The sequence below is a fragment of the Rousettus aegyptiacus genome, unplaced genomic scaffold (assembly GCF_014176215.1).
Source record: "Rousettus aegyptiacus isolate mRouAeg1 unplaced genomic scaffold, mRouAeg1.p scaffold_m13_p_11, whole genome shotgun sequence".
Taxonomy (NCBI): domain Eukaryota; kingdom Metazoa; phylum Chordata; class Mammalia; order Chiroptera; family Pteropodidae; genus Rousettus; species Rousettus aegyptiacus.
In genome coordinates, this window is record NW_023416286.1 from 3,843,188 (window position 1) to 3,868,583 (window position 25,396).

Consider the following 25,396-nt stretch of genomic DNA (forward strand, 5'->3'; position numbering starts at 1 on the left):
GCTAAACAGCAGGCCTAACAGACTGGCAACCGTTAAAAGGTGAGCGGGCTCTGGAGAGGCCAGGTCGGCCCCATCCGAGGGGCACAAACTTGCACCCTGGTGGGTGGCGCACCCGCCGAGGTCTGCAGGTCTGCGAGTCTCCCCGCCCCACCAACACGTCAATGTCACCTTTCAAAAACCACCAGGTAAGATTCATCGTAAAAAAAAAAAAAAAAAAGGTTCACTGTGCTTAGAACAGCAAAAACTTGAGAAACAGCTAATGCGCCAATACTGGAATTGGTTAAAACTATCTTGTCGTGTGTCTCTAACTTACTGGACCTCAGCCCGGAAGTGAAGCTGTAACCCCCGATTATATTTACTTACTGCCCTGGTGCAGTTTTAAAAGCGGCCTATACAACGCTAACGTGACAGCCACACGGACACACACTGTCTGTCATTAGCGGGAAGTGGCTTGAAAGATATGCAATAAGAGTTAGTAACACTTTTTTCTGGGTGGTGGGTTATAAATTAGATTTGACTTTATATTTAAAACTTCTTAATTGTAATAAACATATGCTACTTTTCTAACTCGTTTTCATGCACAAAAGAGCATAAAGAAAAGCAAAAAAGGACCTCGGGTTCCACGCGGCGCCTTCGCGTCTGCTGCAATAGTTTTTGCGCTGACTCCTCCCCAGACCCATTTTAAGTCAGTGACAAAACCGTTTAGAAATGACACCATGAGATGAACTTTATTTTAAAGCTCATAAAAGGCTTCACGACACCAGTTACAAACAGAATCCACGTCTCTTCCATTGTACGCCTTCACATGACAAATGCACTGTATGACGAGATATGTTTGAAAAGTTTTTGTTCTGCATGCTGCTAACACGTTTCACTAGCGTTTGCATTACTCGGTAAAATTTTAATATCAAAGGAAAGAGTCATTCTACTGGACAGAATCTCAGAAAGCCCTTATGCGATCAGACGGTCTTGTTCATCCACATCCGCACACATGCTGGAATGGGGGGCGAGATGCAAGAAAACTACCTTGGCGGGAACGAAAGCTTAGGGGAGACCCCGGCCCTTGAGCAAGCGGTACAGCTGGTTTAAGTTTCTCCAAAAGACAGAAGTCGATTTCATCCTCAGTGATGCAAATGGTAACACTGCACAGAAGCTTAGTATGAATTCACAATTCCACAGGAATCTGAAAGTTACCAAGGCAATTTTCCCTTTTAGGATCATAAAGACTACAGACAAGCTTTTTCTTTTTTTCATATATAATACACAAAATTTCTAAACATCCTTAAAAAAGAAAATATAAATAGTCTCGCTGTGTTATGAAGAGTCACATACTATGGCAAAAACATGTTGTCAGGTGAAGGACGAAGCCCATCGCAGGTCACCTAGTCCAAGTCCATGCTGACGGAGCTCTTCTCGTTGGGGTAACACTCGCCATTCTGCTGTGGAGGGTCAGCACCCACGTTTTTGCCTTGATCTAGGTTGTCTTCCTTTTTGTCAGTATTTGGGCCATTTGGAGTTCTTTCCAGTTTGGGTGATTCGATTTTCGGTTTGGGTTGTGTCACGACAGGTTCACAAGTGCTGTTCAACTCCTAAGACAGGGACATGAATCTAGTGACCACACCAACGCGGACCCAGCCGGGTCGCTTCCTGCCCCTCCCTGCACGCCCGAACCCCGCCGTCCACTCCGACTACACGTCTCCAACAAGTCCACCGACTCGCTGCAGCTGTAACGTGAGGCCTGACCAGAGAGAACACTCTGATGTGCCAGTCCGCACATGTAAACCTCGCACCGACATTAAAAGGGAGGAACCATAATCCCCACCTGGGGGAGGAAACGGTTCAGGGATCGAGTAACAACCTCAAGGTGGGAAAACGCAGCGAGCAAAGGGCTGGAACCATTACGACCCACTGGCTTCAAAGGCACGTGTCCTTGACCTTCACTGCGCCTGCAAGTTCCTCCAGACAGTGCAGTTCCTTGGTTTTCCTTCCCACTTCCTTCAAGCCTCATGCAGTCAGCAAGGCCTTCCTGATGAAATACTGGCCCAGTCTTCTCCACTGTCCCCAACTCCCTAAAGCCAGGGGGCCCTAACCCTGAGGTGTGGACCAGCACCCACGGCCTGCTGGAACGGGGCTGCACAGCAGGCGGTGAGCGGTGGGCCAGCCAGCGAAGCTGTATCTGCGTCTGCAGCCACCCCCCCAGCGCCAGCATCACCGCCTCGGCTCCGCCTCAGGTCCTCAGGCATCAGATTCCCACAGGAGCACCAGTTCCTGGTGCCAAGAAGGTTGGGGACCACTGCCCGAACCCCTCTGGCTATTTCTACCACCTACGCGAACCCCGTCTCATGCACCGCCACACACGCTAATCGCTAAGTCGTCCTCACAAAGGCAGATGGCCTCCTCCAGGACGGGACTTTCTGAGAACATGGAAGTTCAGGCCCCGGAACAACTGCAGGCACGTGGCGGGTTGGGGCTTAACACACACGTCTGCCTGCTGAACTGAATGAATAAAGCGAAACGGGAACTTAACCCGGACTGCCAAGGGCTCCTATGACCCAGGATGTCGACAGTGAACCAAGAAACCTAGTCTCAGTCCGAATGAGATGAACAACGGCCACGTTTAAGGTTCAAATGACTGCGCTCTGCGTCCCCGACAGGGAGCGGCAGTGAGCCGAGGGCGACACTCACCTTAATTTTCGCTTTGATCTCCTGGGCACGCACGACCGGGTCCTGATCGAGACTCTTCCTAGCCTGAGCGTTCATGACGTCGTTCATCCACTCCATCGCTTCGTTCACGGACTTCTCAACCTTCTTCATTTCAGACTCATCAATGTGGTTATATTTCTCATCCTTAATGGAAAAGGTATGGATGGTCATTCGGAGACTTTACCACTCAGCAGTAACTACTACTACGACCCTATTTCCCATGAACTTCAAATCTACCTCTGGTCTCAAACGCTAATTTCTCACTTAAGAACATCTATTCTTCTTAAAGGTTACTCAACTTAGTTTATTAAAACCTAGAGTAAAGTGGGGCTTCAGGTCAAGATGGTGGAGCACGTAAAGGCGGTGCTAGCCTGCTCGCATGACCACGTCACCATTACAACTGAACGACAGAGCCACCACCGATGAGAACCACCTGAAGTCTACACAAGAGAAGTCCTACAACTGTGAACACACAGAAGAGGCCACCATGAGATTGGTAGGAGCGGCAGAGATGCGGAGGGGCTGGTCCCACACCCGCATGTGGCGGTTGGGAACGGGGAGAGAGGTCTCGGCTGTGGAGGTACCCCCCCTCCTGAAGAGCGAAGGGTCCTGGCCCCACAGCTGACCCGAGCCCCGGCTTCCAGCACCAGGAAGACGAATCCCCGTAACTGTGGCTGTGCGATCCAGCGGGGATGGTGGCTGAGTGAGGCGAAGAGTGGCTGGAGTCCCAGGCGTCCTCTTAAAGGACCCGTTATAAAAACGGTTCTGGGACGTGAAGTGCAGCACAGGGGGTGAGTCGGTGACATCATAGGAACTACACGCGGTGTCAGGTGGCTGCTAGGCGCGTCGAGGTCACTTGGTGAGGTACAGAACTCTCTGGCCATTATGCTGTACACCCAGAACTAATGTGCTATTGTATGTCTACTGAAATTGGAAAATAAAAAAATTATCTAAAAAAACCCTTAGAGAACCAGCAAAAACAGACCGACACCCTCCCGATGCACAGACTCACGCCGTCTCTGAAGTCGGCTGCCATCTTGGCGTAGTGCTGCAGCCGCTGTCCTAATTCTTCCAACGCTTTTGGCCGCTCCTCAGCTTCCTGAAACCGAACTTTAATCGGAGTGCCAATTTTCTAAAACAAAACGTAACAGATTGGTAGCTGTCGCAGTCGCAGACCGAAGCACAGGCGCCGCTTCCCAGGGGCGGAGGGCCTACCATCAGCTCCTCCAGCTTGTCCACATACGCCTGCTTGGCCTGGTCCTCCCCCTCCTCGTAGAGCCAGTCCTCGGTCTGTGTGAGCAGCCTCAAGAAGTTCTCATGGTCCTGTGTGAGAAACAGGGGACCAGCACTTCAGAGGCCCCGTCAGAAGCATCACCCACCGAGTGGCTGACCTTATTCCGGAAGGCGCTGGATGAACTGAGCTCCCCTCAGAAACGCTCAATAAGCAACACGACACGCGACTGTCGGCCTCACTTGACCTCACACGAGGGGCCCTTGGCACAGGTGCACTGGAGCATCTGGTAAAGAGCTCTGACTTAAAACACTGGGTCTTAGAAGCCCGATTTCAGACCCTCTGCACACTGCAGTGTGGTTATGGAAGAGCAACAATCCCCCTCCTCTCCAGAACGATGGGGTCTCAGTGACTTCCTACTCACTGCCTCGACTACCAAATACTGAACTGGAAATGAGAGGAGTGGACCATTCAGTTGGCGACCACAGGGAAACGCACCCCCCCCTGCAACGCACGTGAAGTGTGCGCTCCTACTCCAGCCTCGGGCCCAGCCTGGTTTGGGTCAGCCCCTCCTCGGAGCCCCAACCACAGCGACCCCAGGAAACCTCCCGGCAAAGCCGAGAACTGAAATATGCTACAAAGTAGTCCACGGAGCTTAGGATAAAAATAGGCTCCACGTTTAAATTCTCTTAACTTCAGAATCAGTCCCTCGACCACCCCGGATTTCTATCTAGTGATTTTTCCCAAGTCCCATCTTTCCCAGCTGACGTTGGAAGTTTAGAGAAGGGCTAAGGGACATAACGGGACCTGGCAAACTTTGGGACGACTGGGTAAACCTCTGTCATAGGATAAAACAACGACAGAGAATCACCAACGGGCCAGAGTCCTAGAAAGATTGAGAACGCTGAAATCAAGGATTTTTACTCACTTATTTTCCTAGCCCCCCTAACGGAGAACGTCAGGCTGAACAAACGTCTGATAGGTTCTTAGCTCTGGATGGTGAAACCAAGAGGCCACGCGAGTGAACCGGGACGGGACCCAGCGACGCGGCGCTGGCGAGCCGCCCGCTCCGCTCTGTTGACACGATCTCTACCCCGAGTTGCTCGGTTTCCACGATGCTCGCCACCCAACCTGGCGGCGGCCTGAGTGTCCAGGCCGGCACGGAGCGGGCGCCGCGCTCACCTGCTCGCCCACGAACTCCCCGTACGGGCCACACAGCTTGCCCCGGAACTCGTACACGCACTCCTCCACCGCGTTCTTCGCGTCGTTCCGCTCCTTCTCCAGCTTGTCCTGCATGATCATCTTCCCCTGGCGGAGCACAGGCGGTGTCAACTGCCTCCCACGCGGACAACACCAAGTTCCCGCTAACAGTTCTAATTTACACCCCACAGGACTCTTCCAGCAAACCCTACGAAGGTACTCGTTTTCTAAATACAAATAAGCTGTGGGCATTTTAAACAGTACGTAAAAAATCACACAGCTTTCACATTCAGATTTAAAAGTAAGAAAAAAAATCTATGGCTTTTATACAATTTTGTTTACTTTTATACACTCAGATGGTTGGTTTATACTGGGATTAGTATTAGCCACTGGGCGATGGCCAGATAGCTTTGTCGCCACATTTTAAAATCGAGGAAAAATTGGAAAAATTACTTAAGAGTCCACTTACTTACACTTATTGGTAAATCTAAACACAATGTTCCCACCTGAGCACAGGAAGCAATCTCAATGACGTCACACACTCTTAGACTACAGAGAAGCACAGTGCCCTTCCCAGAAGGACTCTGAGTGGCCGCCAAGTACCGACTGCACCGTGCTCCAGGCCAGGACACGCTGGCACCCAAAGGCTTCCCGAGAAGCCGGGCCTCCGGCTCTATGCCAAGCGGAATGGTACAGACCTCTTTAACAAGGATGCAAACGCATAAACAAAACTCTACTCAACAAACGCCCGTCCGCTTTGGCTTCGCCCTATCTCTAAGACTGTACAAAGCTTGGGATACGGAGAATTTACAGCCTTTGATCTACTAGAAACGCAGGCAACAAGGCCAAACCAAACATTCCAAGACAAAAACATTTCACTGAACCCCAGCTCTTGCCTCTGTCTCGATGTACATGTTGAGCAGGTCTCTACCCAACTGCCAGACCAAGTTGGCTTCGACAGGAAGCTCCACGTTCACCACCTTTATTTTGGGCTTTTTAGCTTCTGGAGGCTGGTCGACTTTCTTTTCATTTGCCTTGGGAAGGGAGGTTAAAAGAAAAGGGAAAAGTTCTTAATCCTTGAAAAACAAGGAGAGCACACTACCGTATTTGCTGGTGACATAAGCAAAAGTAACATCTGTGACGTTGGGACAGTAACAAGACCTCCCTCATTTCCGTCTGCCCGTTTTCGAGCGGGCCCGCAGTGCCACTTAGGCATGGCACAGGCTCCTTTGAGAATTCACCAGGATGTTTTTCTCTTTTCACATTAAACTTGAACTTAATCTCTCCTGCTGAAGCCTTGCTTCACAGGTCTTTATGTCCCTAACCCCTTTGAGCAATGTTTGTGACTCTGAAAAGTCAAAATGCTAAATTGCCACATCTTTATAATCTAGGATGTGACAGTCGGTTACTGAAGACAGATGAACCCATGTGTCAGGGCCATCGCTCTCTGTGACAAATGCCCGGGTCCCGCTAGCCCGGCAGTACGCCTGCCTCAATTACAACCGGCGTCACACCGACGAGTGCCTTTTACAGTTTCCTGCTGAATTTAGAGACTGCGGGCACGTGTGTGCGTGCACATGCTCTCATTCCCGCCGTCTGCCTTTGAGTCACTGCAGTTCTTATTAGTAACTCCCCGAGGGCAAGAGAGAGAATCTGAAAACAGCAAATGGGATGATGCAGGGAAGGCTAATAGTTTATATTTTTCAAAAAAGTCACTACAGGGATAAAAAAGTGTCTCCTTCGGCCTTTAGTTTCCCAACCTTTTCCCTGACTTTCCATTTCTGCAGGTTCCCACACACACAAGCGACAGGAAAACAGCGTAGAAACAGATTAGAACACGACAGGCTGGGGGTGTCACATGGGCGCCGGCTGGCTGGGACCCTACAACAGGAACAGGCCACCCATGAGTCCCAGCATCACTGCCACCGGGTGACTTCGGGGAGCGAAAGGATTTTAAATTCTAGGCACTTCGTAGAAGAAACGGACTTGACAGAGGGTGGACGGCTCGCCTGAAGCCACAAAGACGGAGAGGGGACGGGGACGCACCCCCAACACCTCCGCCTCAGCGGTCCCCAACGCCCCGTGTCTACAAAGTGCTGCGAGCCGCGTCGCTAGCCCTGGCCCCGTCCGTCAGCCTGCAGGCCCTGACGGCTTCCCTCTGGTGCAAGGAGAGCCCTCCGACAGCCCGTGCACTCCGGGGGCGCGGGCCGTAACAGGTGGATGAGACACCTCCTCGCAGCAAAACACAGGGGAGCAACGGCTCCGTGGAAAACAAAGGACAGTGGGTCCCAGGCGGTTAAGTTGGGACAAGACTGTCTGGCAGCACCGCCCTGTGCCAACTACTGACACAACCAGCACGTCGCAACCCGACTCGATGCGCCATGCTCCCGGGGCGTGCGAGGCCGTGCCACAGGGCCTGACGCGGGTGCTCCCAGCTCCAGCTGGGAGGCCAGGAGCCTAGCAACGGCGTGTTCCCGAGGGGCCCGAGACCATCGGCTCACGTCACTGCCGGAGGCCCATGCCACACCCTGCGGCCCCAGCAGGACCCCCGGCATCAACCAGGGCGTGGGGACGCCACAGACGGGAGACTGCTACCCGGTGGAAACCGTGTTTTGACCCCAGTGAACTGGTCCTGAGTCATCTGAGGATGAAGAACTCGGCCCTCGGACCGCGGGACACCCAAGCGCTGTTGGCAGGTCGCCAATGTACGTGCAGCTGGCACGGGGAGGCTCTGCGGAGCACAGTGACGGGGACGCGGACCCCACCCCAACCTCCCGACTCCGTCCCGCAACGAGTTCAAAGGTCTGATTAGAAATCAGCATCTTTAAAAGGACGCGACTATTTACTTTAGCTTCCAACCAGTCCCGCGGAAGCAGGGCGAAGGCAGGGTGACTTTGGAATGCAATCAGGTTACTTCAGATCAACCTCACTAACTTATTCAAACTTGCCAGGCGGCTTGAGGAGACAACAGTTCCCGAGGCTCCCACAGCCGAACTCGGGTGGCACCTGTGCGTGTGGCCGGCACCGGCAGGCGCCCCCGGCACGGGAGACAACGGACGCCGAGCTCCTGTACCCCGCTGCCTGGAGTGGCAGCTGCTGAAGGGGCCTTCAGGTCTAAAGCAAGATATCAGTCCCCTTAGCTGAGCTCAAGTCCCTTCCACCAGCTTTAGCGGAAACACAGAAAATTAACAGAAAAAAATCCTACAAAGAATAAGGTAACTTGGTGCTTGCTCTTCAAACTGCAGATTTAATAACATCATCAATGACCACATGTTGCAACACTGTCCAATGGAATGAACTAGAAGAATCACTCACTTTGTCAGCATCTGGGGTTTTGTTTTCTTCTGAGGTAAGTTCAGGTGAAGGGGGAGACTGTGAGGTCTGCTGACCATCAGTTTGTACCTGGGGCTGTGTTCCAGCGTCACTGCTGTCTTGCTGGATACTTTTCTGAAATGAAAGCCCAGGCACAAAGGATGTAGAAAGTAGGTGTACTTGGATAAACGCACAGGTTACAGGGCACCAGAGACAGTAAGCTCAGTTTCTGAAATCTTAACAGGTAGCAGAAAAAGCAAAATGAACACAAACTATTTGAAAACGACTTAGAAATGTTAAAAAATGGTTTGCGTGACAGCAGCTGCACAGTTAAATAGCGAGCAGTAGGCATTGTGACTGTCGTGATGGCGCCCAGGGGACTTCCGCCCAGCTTCGTGCAGACGCTAACTCTCGGAGCCGAAGGCGACGGGCCCGCTCCTCCGGGCGGGTTCCAGAAACAAGCTTCCGCAGCCTGACCGCAGGAGCCGCCCCTGCATCCGGACACCTCCCCACGAAACGGCCAACCTTCGGTTAGTTCTTCGGGGGGCAGCACGACAGCTCGGACACGCGAGACCCGTTGCCCCGACTGTGACAGGCTAGTTACCCTCAGGAGGCCTTGGCGTAAGGAGCCCGTGCCGCGTGCCAACAGCCTCAGCCCCTCTGCCTGGCCTGAGGGCGCTCGTGTTTCTCTGTCGGAGCTTCGAGACGCTTAGACGCTCAAATGTTCGGAAGCCAGGCCCTCCTGATGCACACCCAGGAGGCGCTGAGAGACTGACGTGACAGGCGTCGTGATGACGGTGTCCGCAGCCAATGAGGAAAAGTACCCGGCACTGGCCACTCGGCTCACTAGACTGGACTTTCTCTAGGTGAGACCAACGCCGAGGCTCAGGTTAATGGTCCTTCCATGTTCTAGAAACGACGAGGCCTCTGACCACGGCATGGCACATGTCCCTATACCGTGAATGGAACGCTATGCTGCCTGCCTCTTGATTTGTGGCTTCTCGTTATCCAGAAATAAACGGCAACGGCAGACTTTTCTAAGTTGCTTAAAGTTCCTCTGCCGATCTTGTGAAAGCAGCACTCGTGCGAGAGGGCGTCTACGCTAACAACACGAACGGGAACCTCCGCTGCCCACGAAGAGGCGTCCCCCCCTTCCTCCCACAGCGTCACAAACCACCTCAGTTCCAGCTGGCAAATTCCAAAATACCAAAGCCGATTTTGCTTTATACCCTTAAAAAAAGCTTTAGTATCAGGTACATGTTTCACTAAATAGCTTACCGTCTTTTTTTTTTTCTCTTAAATCATTGGTCAACGTTTGACTTTTTCAGGTGTGATCTACGTCTTAAAAAAAGTAATCAAAGAAACTCTACCTACTCCAACTAAATTGTGTTATGTTTGAAAGTTCATAGTAAGCTACACACAATTTAATCGCAATTCACCGCAGTCCAGGCTGTATATTACCATCATAGAGCAATTGCTGTTATCATGACCCACAGTTCTTAATCAAAATTAATGGTTGAAACCTATTTTAACCAATCTCCACCCTTCTCCACCCTTCCCTTACATCTTAGGATTAAGCCAACTGTACGTTTGCACTTGAAAGCTCACCGCAAACCTACCTCGGAGTCCGGGTTCTCTGGGGCTCCCTGGCTCTGACCCTCCAGGTCCGCGTCCACGGAAGGCGGCTCGCTGTCCTCGGCGGGCACCTTCTCCACCATCGACGCCGTCGAGACGGTGAAAATGCCGTGGCTGTTGACTCGCACTTTCACCTTCACTCTGGATTTTTCTCCGTCCTTCTGTGCGGAAACATTCTGAACTACGAAGCGGCCTGGGCGAAAGGAAATCCACCATTTTAGACCTGAATCTCCATCTCCGTAAAACGAAGGTTAAGATAAAAAGCTCGGAAGGACCGTCATTCCAGTCTCCCCGTTTTCTCTGCCAACTGTCACGTGCGCCGTTCTCTCTTACAATAGATACCTCTGGGACGCTTATGATACCTGGGGTTTGCGACACCTCCCCCAACTAACACTTACGACACAACACTGCGTGACACGCTGGCGACCGGCAGTCACTGTCCCCTCTCGCCCGCTTCTCCGGACGGGTGAGCACAGCTAGAAGTGAAAACCCGTTAGCAAGCCCTGCAGGGTCTTTCCAGGAGTAGGTTTTTTCCTGAGTGAAGTTTCCTGTATTTTCAATAGAATTGAACTGGAACCTCAAAGCCCGAAATTGTTAGGCAGAAGAGGGCAGTTCTGGAGCATTCTGAGCAGGAGTGACTCTGACCCACGCGACCTGGGCTCAAACTTTGGCTGTGTGACCCGCTGCCCATGCCTCCGGGGACTGAGCGGGCACGTGCCCACGAGGCACACGTCATCACAGGGTCACTGCGGAACCAGGGGCTGCGTCAGCTACCGCCGACAGTGCTGTGACCCTGTGCGTGGAGAGCACCGTGTGGGACCTAACGGCTGTGTGTTTTAGGCGCTGTCTACACAACCCCAGGGAAACGGACGGGCCCGCCCGCCTGCACGGTGGAAGGTGCTGGGGCTGCCCGTCGCTGATCGGGTCGCAGTCCAGGAAACAGCACCGACCGTGGGGTACCCACAAGGCCTGCAGCAGAGATTATGTGTTTTGTACAGAAGAGCTTGGATTTATCCTCTGCACGACGGGGAAATAATCCACAGAACCCAACCTGCCAACGTTTCAGTCTATAGTCAACGATTTCTCAAACTAATTTATTCCTAAAACTACTGAGAAAACACAGAAAACAAAAAACCTCTGTGCCAGAGTATTTTTAGTCGTGAGCAGGAAGAAAAACACGACTGGCCAGAGCAGGCTAGACCTCTTCCTTCCAGCAACCTTGTCATGCCAAGCTGTGGGCAGCAGTGAGTCCTGGCGAGACCCGGCAGAATCAACCCACTTCACTCGACCCGGGAGACACGGCTGCTCAGGGAGATGCCCGGAGCTTCATAGACTTCCGGTCACTGTGATGTGGCCATAGCATGTGGGAACTGTGGCCGGGCTCTCAAAGAAAAATGTACCCAAAAGAGACGCACTTTTAAAATGCAAAGGTGCACTTGAAAAGTAGCTTCGATGGTCCAAGCCAAGTTTCAGCTTGGAAATCAGTCTGTAAATAACGTTTCTCCTAGAGGAAAGGTCAACGTTAAAAGTAGGTGCTTAGCCTTTAAATGCGGATGACGCCAGGGGAGGAAAAGACACCGCAGCCTCTAGATGCGGATGCTCGGAAGTGATGGCGCATGCCAAGTCGCCCCGCTTCCGCAGACCGCTCACCAGGCGGGACTTCGCACTCGCCATCATTCTGCATCAGAAATGACTCCACGTGCAGTTACGTGTGCTCAGTGCTGCTAGTAAGACGTCGCGAGTTTGCACACTGAGCAAGCTAAATCTTTAAAAGAGTAAATACACTCGACTAATTGCCTTACCTATTTTCGCTTCTGGATATGGGACGCTCTGAGGGTCAGAATAGAAGGCCTCCAGCTCGAAAGGGCCGCTTCTCAGGAAGGTGAGGACTTTGGAAAAGGGAGCGGCGTGGTTTCGACCGAACACTTCGTGAACGCTGCAGGAAGCAAAGGCAGTCAGCGCTCACTGTGCCTCGCCAACAGAAGACGCCTCCGAAACCCGCAGCGGGCCCACCCCACCGGGCGCAGCACCAAGCGAGAACTGCTTTCCCGGGCTGGCTGCTGGAGGGTCCCAGTAGGTGAACCAGACTCCTGCGACACCATTCATGAATTTTTCTTCGTTACATTAACATATGTTACCTGATGGTTATTCTCTGCTACTTACCCTTCAGTATCTTCCGAATCGTGGCTCCAGACCAGTGATATTGGAAAAGGAACTGCATCCGTGACGGAAAACTCTCTAACTTTAAATGCTGGGGACAGGATTGCGCACTTCAAAAAAGGAATGAAGGAAGGATCATCATGAGCACATAAATAATTTCACTCACCTCTGAACATAAAACTATTCAAATGGAATAGGTAGGTTTAAATTCAAACTCAAAACTGCTTGCAAGATACATCGTCTTAAGGATAAATGATTTCTCATCTAAATACTGGACCAATCACTAGGTATGACAAATGATACACTGAATCTTTGAATAGCAACTGCTAATTAATAGTAAGTCTCATAGGGGCTGAAGAAATGATACTAGTCTTTGTAGACGTGCCCTGCTGACGGTGATTTCCAGTACAACCTGCATTACTTCTGAAAGTGAGTATATCCACAAAAAGCTCTGTCCGTATCGCCTTTCGAATGTCTAGGAAACTGAAAATGGGTGAAAACCAGAATGTTCTAACTTTCAAGTAATTTTATAAATGGAAGCAATGGTAAATTCAAATTTGAGGTGGATAACACACAACGGAAAGGTGAATTTACACTGGCAACATAAAAATGACCAAAGCTGTGACCAAACTAAAGTGCATTACCCTCCGATCACCACGCAGCCTTCAATAGGCCAAAAGCCGCACTTCTAAGAAACTATAAAACTATCATCTTCAACGTTTTTGGGAATTACTCCATTTTCGAGGAAAAGGCAAAGACCCCACGACGGGTCACGATGACACAACGGATAACCAGCGATGTTCAGTGTCTGCACATCCTGCCCGTCACAACTTTTTTACAGGGCCGCCTGTCTACACGACTTTGTCCACAGAATCTCTTGCTTTGTATTTAAAAACTGTGCTAACCAGATCAAAATTCAAGCACGTTAACTTGAAACATTTATTTGACTATGCTATGCTAAATACAGACTATCGATTTTTTTTTAATCATTAACATGTAGATTTGGCGTTTTTGCTTTGCCAAACTTCATGCCTCTGAGCTGCCTTCTTACTCTGTAAGGTTAAAATTAACATGCTGAACCCTGCAGACTGCTCCACCCCCCCCCCCCCGCCACCCCCTCCCCCGAGTCCTCCTGTCCAGTCCTTGCCGGGCCAGACCTCATTCCAAACCCTGCGGGCATCGTAACAACTGCTGCCACCACGTGGCTAGTGCGTGCCTTGCAGTGGGTTCCTGTGAGCCCACCCCCAGAACCTCGCCTGTTTCTAGCCCCCAGTCTGAGAGGCCCCAGCCCTGCGGGGCTTTAATTCTGAAATTGCCTGGGTCTTCTACATTTGAAGACCCTCCTCTCCCCACAGGCTCCTGGGTTTACGCAGAGGTGGCTCCCCTGTGCCACCTCAGTCTCAAGGGCTCTGCCTGCTACAACGAACCGGGGAGAAATGGCCTGGGGCCTGAGCACCGAGCAAAGGGAGGTGGTACCTGCAGGGCGCACCCTCTGGCCACGGCTTCGTCCGCATTCAGCGTCGTGCTAACATCTTTTCCAAAGAATTTGGCAATTTTTTCTTTCACGGCTGGAATTCGTGTAGCGCCTCCAACGATCTCGACGGCACTCACGTCGTCTGCTTTGAGCTGAGTCTGCTCCATCAGCCAACGAAGGGGGGCGTCGATCTTTTGCAGGAGTTCGGCACACAGCTCTTCGAACTGCGCCCTTGACAAGTAAGGTGGACACTTCGTAAACCTTTAGAAAAGCTACCTACAGGCCAACATCCTGTCCTACTGTTTTTAAACAAACCAACTCCATGAATTTCATTCCTTTCCCCTCAGATACTCTGGATTCCACACGGGGCACGTTTAACTGTAATCTGTTACGTTGTTTAAAAAATAGACGGAAGAGGTGCAGAAAGGGGATAGGGAGAAAATTAGGTCTCCTGGTATCACTGAAAAGATCACTTTTATATAAAGATTGCCATTTTACTCATAAACACTTTATGGGATCCAATTCCCCACCCTGGGTATTTTTTTCCATTCACTTTGAAATGTTTGTGAACTAACTAGTCCACAAACCTGATACTCCATTACTGGCCCAACAACACTAGAAAGTGGGGAACATCAGAGCCTTCGTCACGAGGGCGCTTAGCGAAGCTCTAAAATCCTGCCTGGCAGAGGGGGGGCCCCCGTTCCCATGGTGCCGACGGTCTTTCTGGCACGCACAGCCCTGAAACGGGGGCCAGGCCGCACACCCCGCGGCTCCACCCGACCCCGGGCGCCCATGCAGCAGGAAGCGCTTTCCGCGCGACCTGGCCGAGTTCGAGACGCACCTGCTCATCTTCGCCGACACATCTGTGTCATCCATGAAGCACTCGATGCTGAGCGGCAGGTCCGTGCTGTTGGAGCTCATCAGCTTCTTCAGCTTCTCGCACTCCTGGTGCAGGCGCAGCAGGGCGCGGACCTTGGATTTTGCATCCAACTTGTACTTAGTTTTAAATTCTGCGCAAAAATGGTCCACTAACTTTTCGTCGAAGTTTTTACCTCCTAAGAAAGGATCAAAAGCTGTTCCCAGGACCTAATTTAGTTAAAACAAATAATTGGTTACTTTTGAGTCATATTTTTAACTAAAATCTTAATTATTACTACTCAAAAACAAGTAAAGACTAATAGGCTCAAGACTTCTATTTAGATAACATGAAATCCAAGTCAGTTAGAAGAAATGTGACTACAAGTTTCAAACAAACTAAATCTCTCGGTATTTTCGATTTTTAATAATTATGTGGAAGATGATCTTAAAAACATCTCCCTTCGGCACAACTACTAGACACAGCTTTATGAAGTCGCCCTAGGGGCGGTTCTTTGTTCTTCACCAAGACCACAGTCAAAAAGGTTGGCAGCTTAATGACAAAATAACAGTTTATGTGTTTGATCCCTTAACTCAAACTTATGACTTTACCTTCAATTTCCCCTTATTAAAGGCACAGGCAGACACTTGAAAGGCAGAGTGTCCCATATCCACGAAAACCACTACCCGAGGTTTCTCGTCCAGGCCCGGGAGATCCTGCTTATAAATTCCGTAATTCAAAGCAACTAGAAAAAAAATAAACAAACATGTTTCAATTCTTTAGTTCACGTTCTCTTAGGGATTTCATTGTTACCAATGTAATCAGTATGCAGACAACGTGACTGTCCTTCGAACGAAGCTGAACACACTGTCTTTATACTGACTCTGTACTCTTTTTCTTGGCACTGATTACCTCTCCCCTTTCTGACTTTAGGGCACTCCTCTACCCCTTCTCAATACATAGAGACATGTGCAGACAACGACGTACGTGGCGCAAATACGGCGACACGTAGCCACAAGCAACATCGTAGCCACAAGCAACATCGGACTGCACACCCGAAAAGTTACGAATTTAATGCACGGCTGCATCAACTGCAGTTCCGACCAATTACTTTTAGATCTGAGGTAATAACTAATCTCCCTCAAAGAGTCTGTGTTACCTTCTTCAGAACTCTGAAGCCACTATATTTCTAAGCATGTATACCAAAGAAAATATCTTCATCAAAACTTTAGTTAAAACTTAATATGCTGGAAAAAAGTCTTATTTGCCTTGCCTGAGCACACTAAATTAGAGCGGACTTGCTGTTCACCCGTAACCATAACAACCCGGTAAGTGCTCCAGGTGACAGCAGTGACCCTGGGCCCTCCGCCGCGTCCACACAAAACCCGGTGCCTGGCAAATGGTGCAGCTTATGTCAATACTTGACAGAGGGGGATGCCCAAGGCCTAACTGCATATATTTGGGAGATATATATAAGGACAAAAACGTTTAACTCAAATCAGTAACCACCGTCAAGGTAGTTGTGAAACCCAGAATCATAAGGTATTAGGAAAACTTATGAAAACATAATAAAAAACTAAATCCAACACACTTATTTCAAACTGTTACAGAATATATATTAAGAATTTTCTAATGAAAACAGGTTTATAAATCTGAAAAAGTACCAATTTTTCATGAAACATAAGTCATCTAAAAAAAGCTGGATTCCTGCTTTTGAACTAACAGTTTTTGGTTTTTAATAAACTATTTCTAATCCATATGAAAATATGTTTAAGAGTAGTACCTGGCGTGTCTTAACTCTAGTTTTGATAATACACTTACTTCACAAAACAGATCCTTACCGGCTGTCATGTCATTCATAAGTCTTAAGCAGTTAAGGCCAACAATTTGTGCAGCATCTAACACAGACCGCCTCTCAGCATCTGTGAAGAAGGAGGGGACCTACAACAAGGAAGAGAAGACTTTAACTTATCTGGAACTCAAAAGCACATAAATTTCCCATAACCACTTGTAACAAATTCCTAATAGTCCAATTAAATATGCGCCTTGCCAAATCATACAACAGAATTAGATCCTTAGTAAGTTCCTTAACTTTCAGAACAGTAACTACTTTTGAAAAGATTGCCCTAAGTTCACAGTATCAAAGAAATCTTATTATAATAAAATTTTAACCTGAAATAAAAATCAGGAATATTTGTTAAGACATAGCAGCAGTTACTTAAATCTAATAGAAAGCCCTAAATTTACGTGGATGAAATGTCATTTGCAAATTTGTCTTAAATTTCAACTGACATTTGGAAATTAAATGCTATCAACATTTAATGTTAAATATAATTAGTTGCAGGTAGAGTACACATGGGACTTAAGGATAATACAAAGCTCATTCTTGCACATGCCCTTTAATTTTGCTCTTCACAGAGTTCAAGCGCTGCGATACAGGGGTACCTTCTAATTCGGCAGACCTGTTAAGACGACAAAAGCATTGTCCTGGCAAAGCCTGCTGATTTCCCTAAGAGGAAGAAGAGCAGAACAGCTCAAGGGAGGAGTTTCTTACGATGCTGACTGCCTGGAGCTTCCAGCCAATTAATTCCTTTGGTCGCTTTCCAGGACAGCATTTTAACCAGGATGCTCTGAGCATACACCCAGGAGTCGCCACGCTGTAAGGTCCCTAACAGTGCAGCGGCTTTCCCATTCTGCTTTACGCATTTGTAGAAGCTTCAGGAGAGAGGCAAGAGCAAAGGTGGGTCTCTGCTTACTTTTCAAATCAGAACACCGCTTTCATCAGGTTAAAATGAAAAAAAAGGAAGGGCGGGCCACTGATTCATAACCCAGCTCTTTAATTGCACTGGAACTTAATACACACTTTCCCCAAGCAAAGGGCAGCCATCCTTCCAGCAATCACCTTGCTCTTCCCCGGGCAAGAGGCGGACTGTCACCCCTCGGCCCGTTCTTGCACATCCCAGGACACGCTGCCGTAAAGGCTCTCCCTGGTTGGGGCAGCGCCCCGCCCCAGGCTGCGATGTAGAGATCAAGGCGTTGGGAGTCCATCCCAGACAGTCCTGGAGCTCAGCAGACTGAGAAGTGACCCTAGTCACCTGGGACAGCAGACTTTACAACTACCTTTATGGTGTCCAAATAAAGGATGCTTTTCCTCCATTCCACACGTTCCCTGATATCCTGACAACTGTCCACTGAAGGCAGCGGGCTGGCTGGCCCATGCCGAAAACCTGTATTTTGTTACTACCGGTGGGTTACATTTGACAACTTCTAATGTGAACAGTCTGCATTTTCAAAAAGCCCGAGAGGAAATTCTGACTTGCGTCTCCCTCCAGTCAAGAGTTTCACAACTTCTGACTGAAAACAGCACCCGAACCTGCTCCGAAAGGCCCCTCACACCACGTGACTACAGTCCGTAGAGTTCAGACCTCTGGCGACAGAACGGCTTCCACACGCCGGTGCTAAGGAGTAACATACAGCAGGCCAGTTAAAATAAAACGCTCTGCCTTGCCGAGTGCTACTTACTGAAATGACACAATCCGTGACTGGCTTCTTGAGGTTGTTTTCAGCAGTTTCTTTTAACTTAGTCAACAGCATGGCTGTTATCTGCTCCACACTAAACAGGTGTTCTTCGTCCAAGTACATCACCTACAGCGAGGGAAAAATGTGTCTGAAACACTGTGGTACTTAAAGCTACGTACGAACGCTAACTTCCAAGGATGATTACATATTCTCTTCCAGAAAACCTTTATTGTTATAAGTGTTTAGGGAAGAAGGTAGAACAGGGAAAGGGAAGCCAAGAGAAAAAGGAAGAACTTTTCCATAGATGAAGAGAAATTGCGGAGGCGGGTGTCTCCGACCTGAAGCACAGTCACAACAGTATAGAAGGTAGTAAATTTCCAGGCTAACTAAAGAGATGAATCACTGGGATAAATATTATTTCGTGTGGATCGCACGACGGGAATGCCTCTGCTGGTTTAAAAAAAGATTTCTGGTTGTATTACAGGATTGCTCTCCAAACAACTGTCACCGGGCAGCACAGGAACAGACTTTTGTTTGAGATGACAACACGATTCCCATCTCTTTGAACGCCACTAAGTAAATCTAAACTTTTACAATTGCCAGGAAGTTACAAGAAGCACTAACTTATAGCAGTATATGCCATTCGAACAATTTTCAGTTTAAAAATATACCTACAGTTAAAAGAAGCTAAATAGGGAAGAAGGGAATAAAGAAGAGGTAAGTTTCATTAAGTTTCATTTCCTACACACGACTTCATTTCCCATTAAGGAATCTAAGCTGGCTCCAGTACGTTACCTTTATTCCAACTCCTCCATTTTTCATCGGAACCAAATCATAACTCAAGTTTTCCTTCTCCTTTTGAATGAACGGGTCACTGAATGCTCGGCCATGAAACCTCTTGAAGTTAGACACGGTGTTGTTTGCATGAGTGACTTGCTGCAAAAGAAATTAGAGATCTGAAACGATTTTCTAATTTCAACACCTATCAGTACTTAACGGCCATTACAAAATTACTTGTACACATCAAACCCCGGGGGAATAAGCAACTTTCCCTGGAGCCTTGATTTCCCCATCAGTGAGGCACTTTATTCTTTCCCCTTTCCCTACAGAAATCCCAGAATGTAGGCCATGAGCAGGGACAAGAGGCGATACTATTACTACAGACTTTAAAAGATGTCAAAGGCTGCAAGATAAACTCGAAGATAGTGAAACTATCGTGAAAGTATTGCATCGCTTATATTTCATTCCTTTTTCTCCACTAAACTTGTAAGTTTTATACCCATTAAATGAATAAGTGATCTAAAAGCACTACTGTTAAATCACATTTTTTAAAGGAAGTTAATCGCTAAAGCCTAAAGAACTGTTAAGTGGTCACAATGAACCTGACCACAAATACACAGATTGCTACCTTTCTTACCAATAGCAGGAATGCTGATTATCTATACCGAAAAGCAGAAGAGGCAAGAATAACTCAAAACATTTCAAAATGACTCAATACTTTCAACTGCATGTATCTATTTTTGATGATTAGGCTCTGAACTAAAAAGCTCCCACTTTATAGCATAATTTCACTCAAACACATCAGCAGTGAAAATCTTATTTAAAATACAGAAACTATTAAAATAAAAGATTGAAAACAAGGACTTCTAAAGTTATGAGTTTAGAAGTCACCATTTACTTTTTTCTCTGACCTTTTTCTTTTAAAGGGAATACAGCTTAGCAGTACCGTTTTCAAATGGTATGGAATTTAAGTGTGTTTGCAAACTAAAATTCCTTGTGATTCTAAAAATGAGATGAAGACTGTCTAGCAGTCTACGGGCTAGAGTTAGCCTCACCTGACAGCCCCCACATAACCATGAGAACACAACAGAATCAAAGGCCTAGGATGCCGACAATGCAAACAGCCACATTCAGAGAGACCGACTGTACTAAGGCGTCTATCTCCTTGAGTCTGTCATTTTGAGTGTGCATACCTAGTTTTTTTTTTTTTTTTTTTTGCCTTGTATCTCTTCCAACTAGCCATAATATAATACTCCACGGTTTAGTTTTTTTTTTTTTTAAGCAATGCTTATTTCCTCTACTTAAAAGCATTTTTGCAGTCTTTCTATTTAAAAAGCATCTCAAAAGGGTTTTCCTATTTTTTCCCCTTCAACCCAAGAGTTCAACAGAATTATAATGTGAGCCCTAAACAGGAGCTACATAAGTAAATGTTCTGGTCACGCTAAGTAGTAACAGGTGAAAGTAATTTCAATACCTTATTTAACCTATATCTAAAATACTATCATTTCAGCATGTACTCAATGTAAAATACTGATGAGCTACTTTATTTCATTTAAATGTTCAAGACCTCATGCGTATTTCACACTTCACATTTCAATGCGGAGGAGGCATGTTTCTCAAGTGCTGAAAGGCCGCAGGTAGCTAATGGCTACCACAGACACCGGACAAGAAGCTGTCCCCGCCCTGCTGCTTTAGTTGTTAAGGAACCTGAAAACGTTTATAAACACAGAACTTCAAGAAAGAATCTTTAACTCTTAAATAAGTGTCATGTGAAAAGTCGCATAAATCACATAAATTAGGAGATGGTGAAGTCACTAAAAATTAAGGTTGGCAGATTAGAAAGTGAAAGCAGATCTTCGATAAAACAAGAACAGAAGGAAAACGCCATCTAAAAGGCTAAAAAATACCTGCATCACATAACTAAAACTAACAAATAGAAATATTTCACAGTCCTGTATGTCCTTGAAATTTTACTTTTAAAACTTCCTCCTTAAAAACTGACCAGAATTCTCCTAAAGAACATACCTGATTTTTGGCCGCAACTCCAATGGTTCTGTTTTTTGATCCAAATGATATGACTGACCTAGAAGATATACAAAACACGTTCCAAAAAAGTTAAAAAGCATAAACGGAGACATCATTAACTGACAAGAGAAAAAATCTAATATAAATTTCCTACTCACGGTGTGGGGCGGGGAGGGCCAGGTGGAGCAGAGTTCTAGAGTCTAAAGCTTTGGTCAAATGCTCAGAGGGAGTCGCTTAACTGCTACTGAGAACCCGATGGGGCAGGGGGAAGTCCTACCCTCTCCCCCAAGTCTGCTCACAGCTCAGGGGACATTTTCCGATACCTCAAGTACCAGTGTAATTCTCCAGGCCTCCAATTATTTGGAAGTGGGCATTAACTATGAAAATGCTTTTAATAAAGTATATTATTAACCTGGCCCTAGACACATGATTAACAAAAGGTAGTGTGTGACTCTACCCAGTCACCAACTCTGTATAAATCTACACATCGCCGGCACTCCTCCTCCTGCCCTGGTATACCATCTGCCTCTTCAGGATCCGAAGTTTTCCCAGGAACCCACACGAGTGGGCCTACGCTGTGCTCCTGGGGTTTAAACGCAGGAATGAGGAAGACTGCACTTCCGACAGCCGAGGAAGAGGGATGCAGAGGACCAGAGCAGAACAGAACCGAGTGTGCCCGCTGAGGGAAAGGCGTGAACCTGACACTGAGTCAGCCCCGAAGAGCCCCACAGCGGCTTGTAACCGCGAGACAGTCTTGCCGCAACGCAAGGTAGCACAGGAGGACTGGGCCTCAGATCGGGGGTGGGCAGCAGTGTGAGGATGCAGGGAACGGAACGTGCTGCAGGCACTAAGTGCCAGGCTGAGTCAGGTTTCAGTTTGGTCTAACAGAGACGCCCTAGACCCAGATTGTCTGGGAAAGTGCAGGACGGCGTTCCAAAAGCCAGAGAGAGAACGTGTGAGCAAACGCCGGGCCTTTAGGGTCTCTCCCCAGAGTATGGCCAGGGCCCAGAGTAACTGTGTGCTTGTAGAAACAATCTACTCACCTCCCAAGGAGAGGATCAAATTAATCTATCACACAGAAATTAACAGTACCCGGTGCAACTGCGCTGACGGGTCTGTTTTATCAGAAATACCAAAGGGCAGTCCAGCCCAGCCCCGGGTTTGCGTGTTTCAGAGGCAGGCCGCCTCCAGGTCACTGCAGCCACCCACGCCTCCTACCCTTGGGGATCAGCTTTTCTTTCTTTTATTGGATCAAAGAGAACAAAGATGTAAAGTGCGCCGTGGCACGGAAGCCAGAAAGTCTCCTTTCCCACTCCATTCCAATGACAGAGCCCTTCGCAGGGCTGGAAACGGGCTGCAGATCCACAGTAGGTAGGGTGCTCAGGGAATAAAACGAGCCTTCCCCATGCTCCGAATGCTGCCAAGTGTTCGCTTATTTTCTGATTTTTCCACTTTCATAACGTTCATTTTCACTCAAAGAACCATTTTTTTTTTTTTTTTTTTGGTGACACAAGCCCACTCGTTTTACCTTTGGGCTCAAATGTTTCATTCTATGCTCTCTATCTTGGGATTCCGGCATTTAAAAATAAAACACCTACGTTAATTTCCCTGAGAAGTCACCGACTGTTTTCACCCAAGCACATGCTCGCATGTTTGCATACATCATCCTCGGAAAACAAGCCCGCCGAAAGAGCTGCTTTTTAAAACGTTCCCCTTTGCCCACCCATCTGATTCAATGACAACACCCACTCCCCTCGAAGAGTTATGACATGTAAGGCAACAATTTTTATTTTCTCTCCTCTAGATACACTGCGCAAAATAAAATTTGTTTTAAAAAAAAAATTACAACGCTGTCTTGGGTTCCTCTTAAATGCAAAAAGGACGTGTCCACCTTTCACAGCGAGCCCGGGAACTGAGCCCCAGGAGAGCAGGTAAGGAGAGACAGAGCCATCTGCCCACGGAGCGACTCCGGTCGCTAACAGCAGTCCGCCTGCGCGCTGGACGAGCAGCGGCAGCCAGGCTCTAGAAGCTTCCAGTTCATTTCGAGATTCACAATGCGGAAGCAAAGGCTCGGCAGCCGGGCTCTGCGGTGCGCGAAGACGCGCTCGGAGGGAGGGGGACCGGCCGGGGGCGGCGGGTGGGGAACGGGGGCGGCCTCGGAAGGCGCGGGCGGCCGCCTGCCCTGCAAAGAGCCAAGTCGTGGGCGCGGCCGCAGCCCAGCGCCCAGCGCCGACCCCAGGCGACTCGACTCGCGTGGCGCCGTGAACCCCGGAGACACCTCTCTGCAGGTCGCGGGCACCGTGGTGCGCGGCCGGCAGCCGTGCCCCGAGCCCCGGGGGTGCGCGGCGCCCCCCACGCCGCCCCCCCTTCGCCCACCGCCCCGCCCCGCCCAGCGCCCCCGCAGGGTCCACTTACGGGGTGCACCGGTCGCTGAACTCGTTGGCGATGGTCTCGATGCCCCCGGCCCGGGCCACCGCGATGTAGCAGCTCTGCGAGCCCACGTCCAGCCCTACCACCGACATGGCCGGCTCTCGGTCCGCTGCTTCCCGCCCCGGCCGCGCGCGGCTCCCGCGGGGTCCGGCCGCTCCTGTCTGTCAGTCGGGCGCCCCGGCTGCCCGGGGACCGCGGCGGCTCGCAGAGGAGGCGACCCGGAGCAGCCGCTGCGCAGCTCCGCGGAGTGGCTGGATGCGCCCCGCGCGCTCCCGCCCGGCGCCCGGCTACCGACCCAAAATGGGAGGTCCCAACTCCTCAGCCTTATGTATCGCACTGATCAGAACTTTCCAGAATCTGCGGCATTTACTCACCGGCGCCTCCGCCGGCCCCTCCACGTGCCACTTCCGCTTCCTTCTTCTCGAGCTTTCTCTGCCCAATGCGGGCCCGGTCCCCGAGGGGACGTCCGCCGTTGCCATGGCGACAGGAGCGCCGCGCCGGCGCTATTGGCCCCACCGGCCGGGCCGCCCGCCCACGCCCCGCCCGCCCCAGCCCCGGGCGCTCCACTGTCCTAACCCAACGGGCAATGAAGAACGACTGGAAAACTCGTCGTGCTCTTATAGGTGGTGCTGTCCGACCCCGACACTCTAGCGAGACACAGAGCTGGCGGCCAGACACGCCGACGCCGAGGCGGTCGCCCCGCTGTGAGGAGAGCATTTCGGGAATCGTAGTTCCGCGGCCGGCGCTGTGCGTCTTGCATGCTGGGACATGTAGTCCTGGCCGCGGTGCGTGGCGGGATCCGGCTTTGTCTGGAGGACTCTCGCGAGACCCCGATTTCCCTTCGGCGCCTTTGCGCGCGTTGCCAAGGTGCTGCGTGGTTCTGTGTGCGCGTTTGTTAGGTGCTCGTTTCTATTATTATCTAGGTTACTCCGCAACTGGTGGACTACGATTTAGGAGGATTTCCGTTTAGACCGCAAATAATAAGCACCGCGCTTGTGTTAGATGTCTTTATATTTATCATAAGGCAGGATCTTTTGTGAAATGTCAGGGTTTTTTTGTTGCTTTGGTTTGGGGTCTTTTTTTACTTTTTTTTATTTTTAAGACTGCATTTTTGAACGTGGCGTGATTTGAAAGTCTATCTGCGACATCGCTTTCTGCTTCTACCTGTGACTTGAGCACGCCGCGTTCCCATCCTGCCCCTCCAAGCCACAGATCATTAGATGGCGTTTTACTTCTTGTTTGATCTGAAACACCTTTTGTGTCTTTCCCTGAAAAGCGTGTCCCCGTTAACTTCTCAGCAAAGAGTCGAGCATTTAAAAAATAAAAAAGGTAGAACCCTGTTGCTGGTTGTTCTTTTATACCGTTCTGTATCTTTAAAAAAAAAAAAAAAAAAGACCCCAAACCTCCATGCACACTCTCCCTCAGTCACATGGAAATGCAAAGCGCATTTCAACCGCGTGTAACTGGATAAGGCAGTTGTTAACCCAAAGTCAAGTAAGTGCCTTACCTGGCTCTTAGACAAGCGGCTTCACTTTTAAGTGCCTCACTTCACCTTAAAAATGGGGATGATAGTAACTATCTAAAGGTGATTGTATTCTTGAATTTGAAAATAGAGTTAGCTCTAATTTTTTTGTGTACTTTGCATAACTTCCACCACCACACACACTTATTTTGCATATCAAAACCTTACATTAAAATCCATAGATTCATAACAGTTTTGAATGGAGATCGAACTTAGAGGGTTTTTTTGACCCACCTCCCACGTTTTATGAGAAAGGAACAGTTCTCCGTCTTTGGAGCAAGACAGATTTTGATCGGGTTCAAATCCTGGGGCAATCCTAATATCCTCTATAGTCCAGCTCGTAAGAGCACCAGACCTCCTGAGTTACATTTCAGGGGCTGAAACCTTGACTATGTACACTTATTTGTCAGCTGTGTGACCTTAAGATCACTACTAGGCCTTCCTGGGTTCCACCTCATAGGGTGCATGGAATGACTGAAAAAGTCATTATTAGGTGATATCTATGCAATCTTCTTCAAATGCTTCTGTGGGCCTCAGTTTCCGCATCTG

General features: G+C 49.0%; 1 protein-coding gene across 2 annotated transcripts; it reads right to left on the reverse strand.

Annotated features, from left to right (window-relative positions):
• Positions 1-701: 701 nt before the first annotated feature.
• Positions 702-23,696, reverse strand: HSPH1 (heat shock protein family H (Hsp110) member 1). 2 transcript variants are annotated; one of them, XM_016151870.2, is made up of 18 exons: positions 23,311-23,694; positions 20,896-20,953; positions 18,886-19,026; positions 18,094-18,216; positions 16,413-16,512; positions 15,183-15,316; positions 14,557-14,801; positions 13,718-13,946; positions 12,245-12,351; positions 11,884-12,017; positions 10,066-10,274; positions 8,450-8,581; positions 6,031-6,168; positions 5,117-5,242; positions 3,919-4,026; positions 3,716-3,835; positions 2,686-2,847; positions 702-1,589 (listed from the first exon to the last, which is right to left on the reverse strand). In XM_016151870.2, the coding sequence occupies exons 1-18, from the start codon at positions 23,415-23,417 to the stop codon at positions 1,383-1,385; spliced, it is 2,580 nt and encodes an 859-aa protein (XP_016007356.2). In that variant the 5' UTR covers positions 23,418-23,694; the 3' UTR covers positions 702-1,382. The 2 variants fall into 2 exon arrangements, with proteins under 2 accessions (XP_016007356.2, XP_016007357.2); XM_016151871.2 differs by lacking the exon at positions 8,450-8,581 and having other exon boundaries at positions 23,311-23,696.
• Positions 23,697-25,396: the final 1,700 nt, after the last annotated feature.

Excerpts from the sequence above, each read along its gene's own strand:
- HSPH1 (XM_016151870.2), bottom strand. The coding sequence starts at position 23,417 with ATGTCGGTGGTAGGGCTGGACGTGGGCTCGCAGAGCTGCTACATCGCG. Across the intron at positions 19,027-20,895 it reads GAGTTGCGGCCAAAAATCAG|CAAGTCACTCATGCAAACAA; the intron begins GTATGTTCTTTA and ends TTTCTTTTGCAG. Across the intron at positions 2,848-3,715 it reads CAGCCGACTTCAGAGACGGC|GATGAGAAATATAACCACAT; the intron begins GTGAGTCTGTGC and ends TTTTCCATTAAG.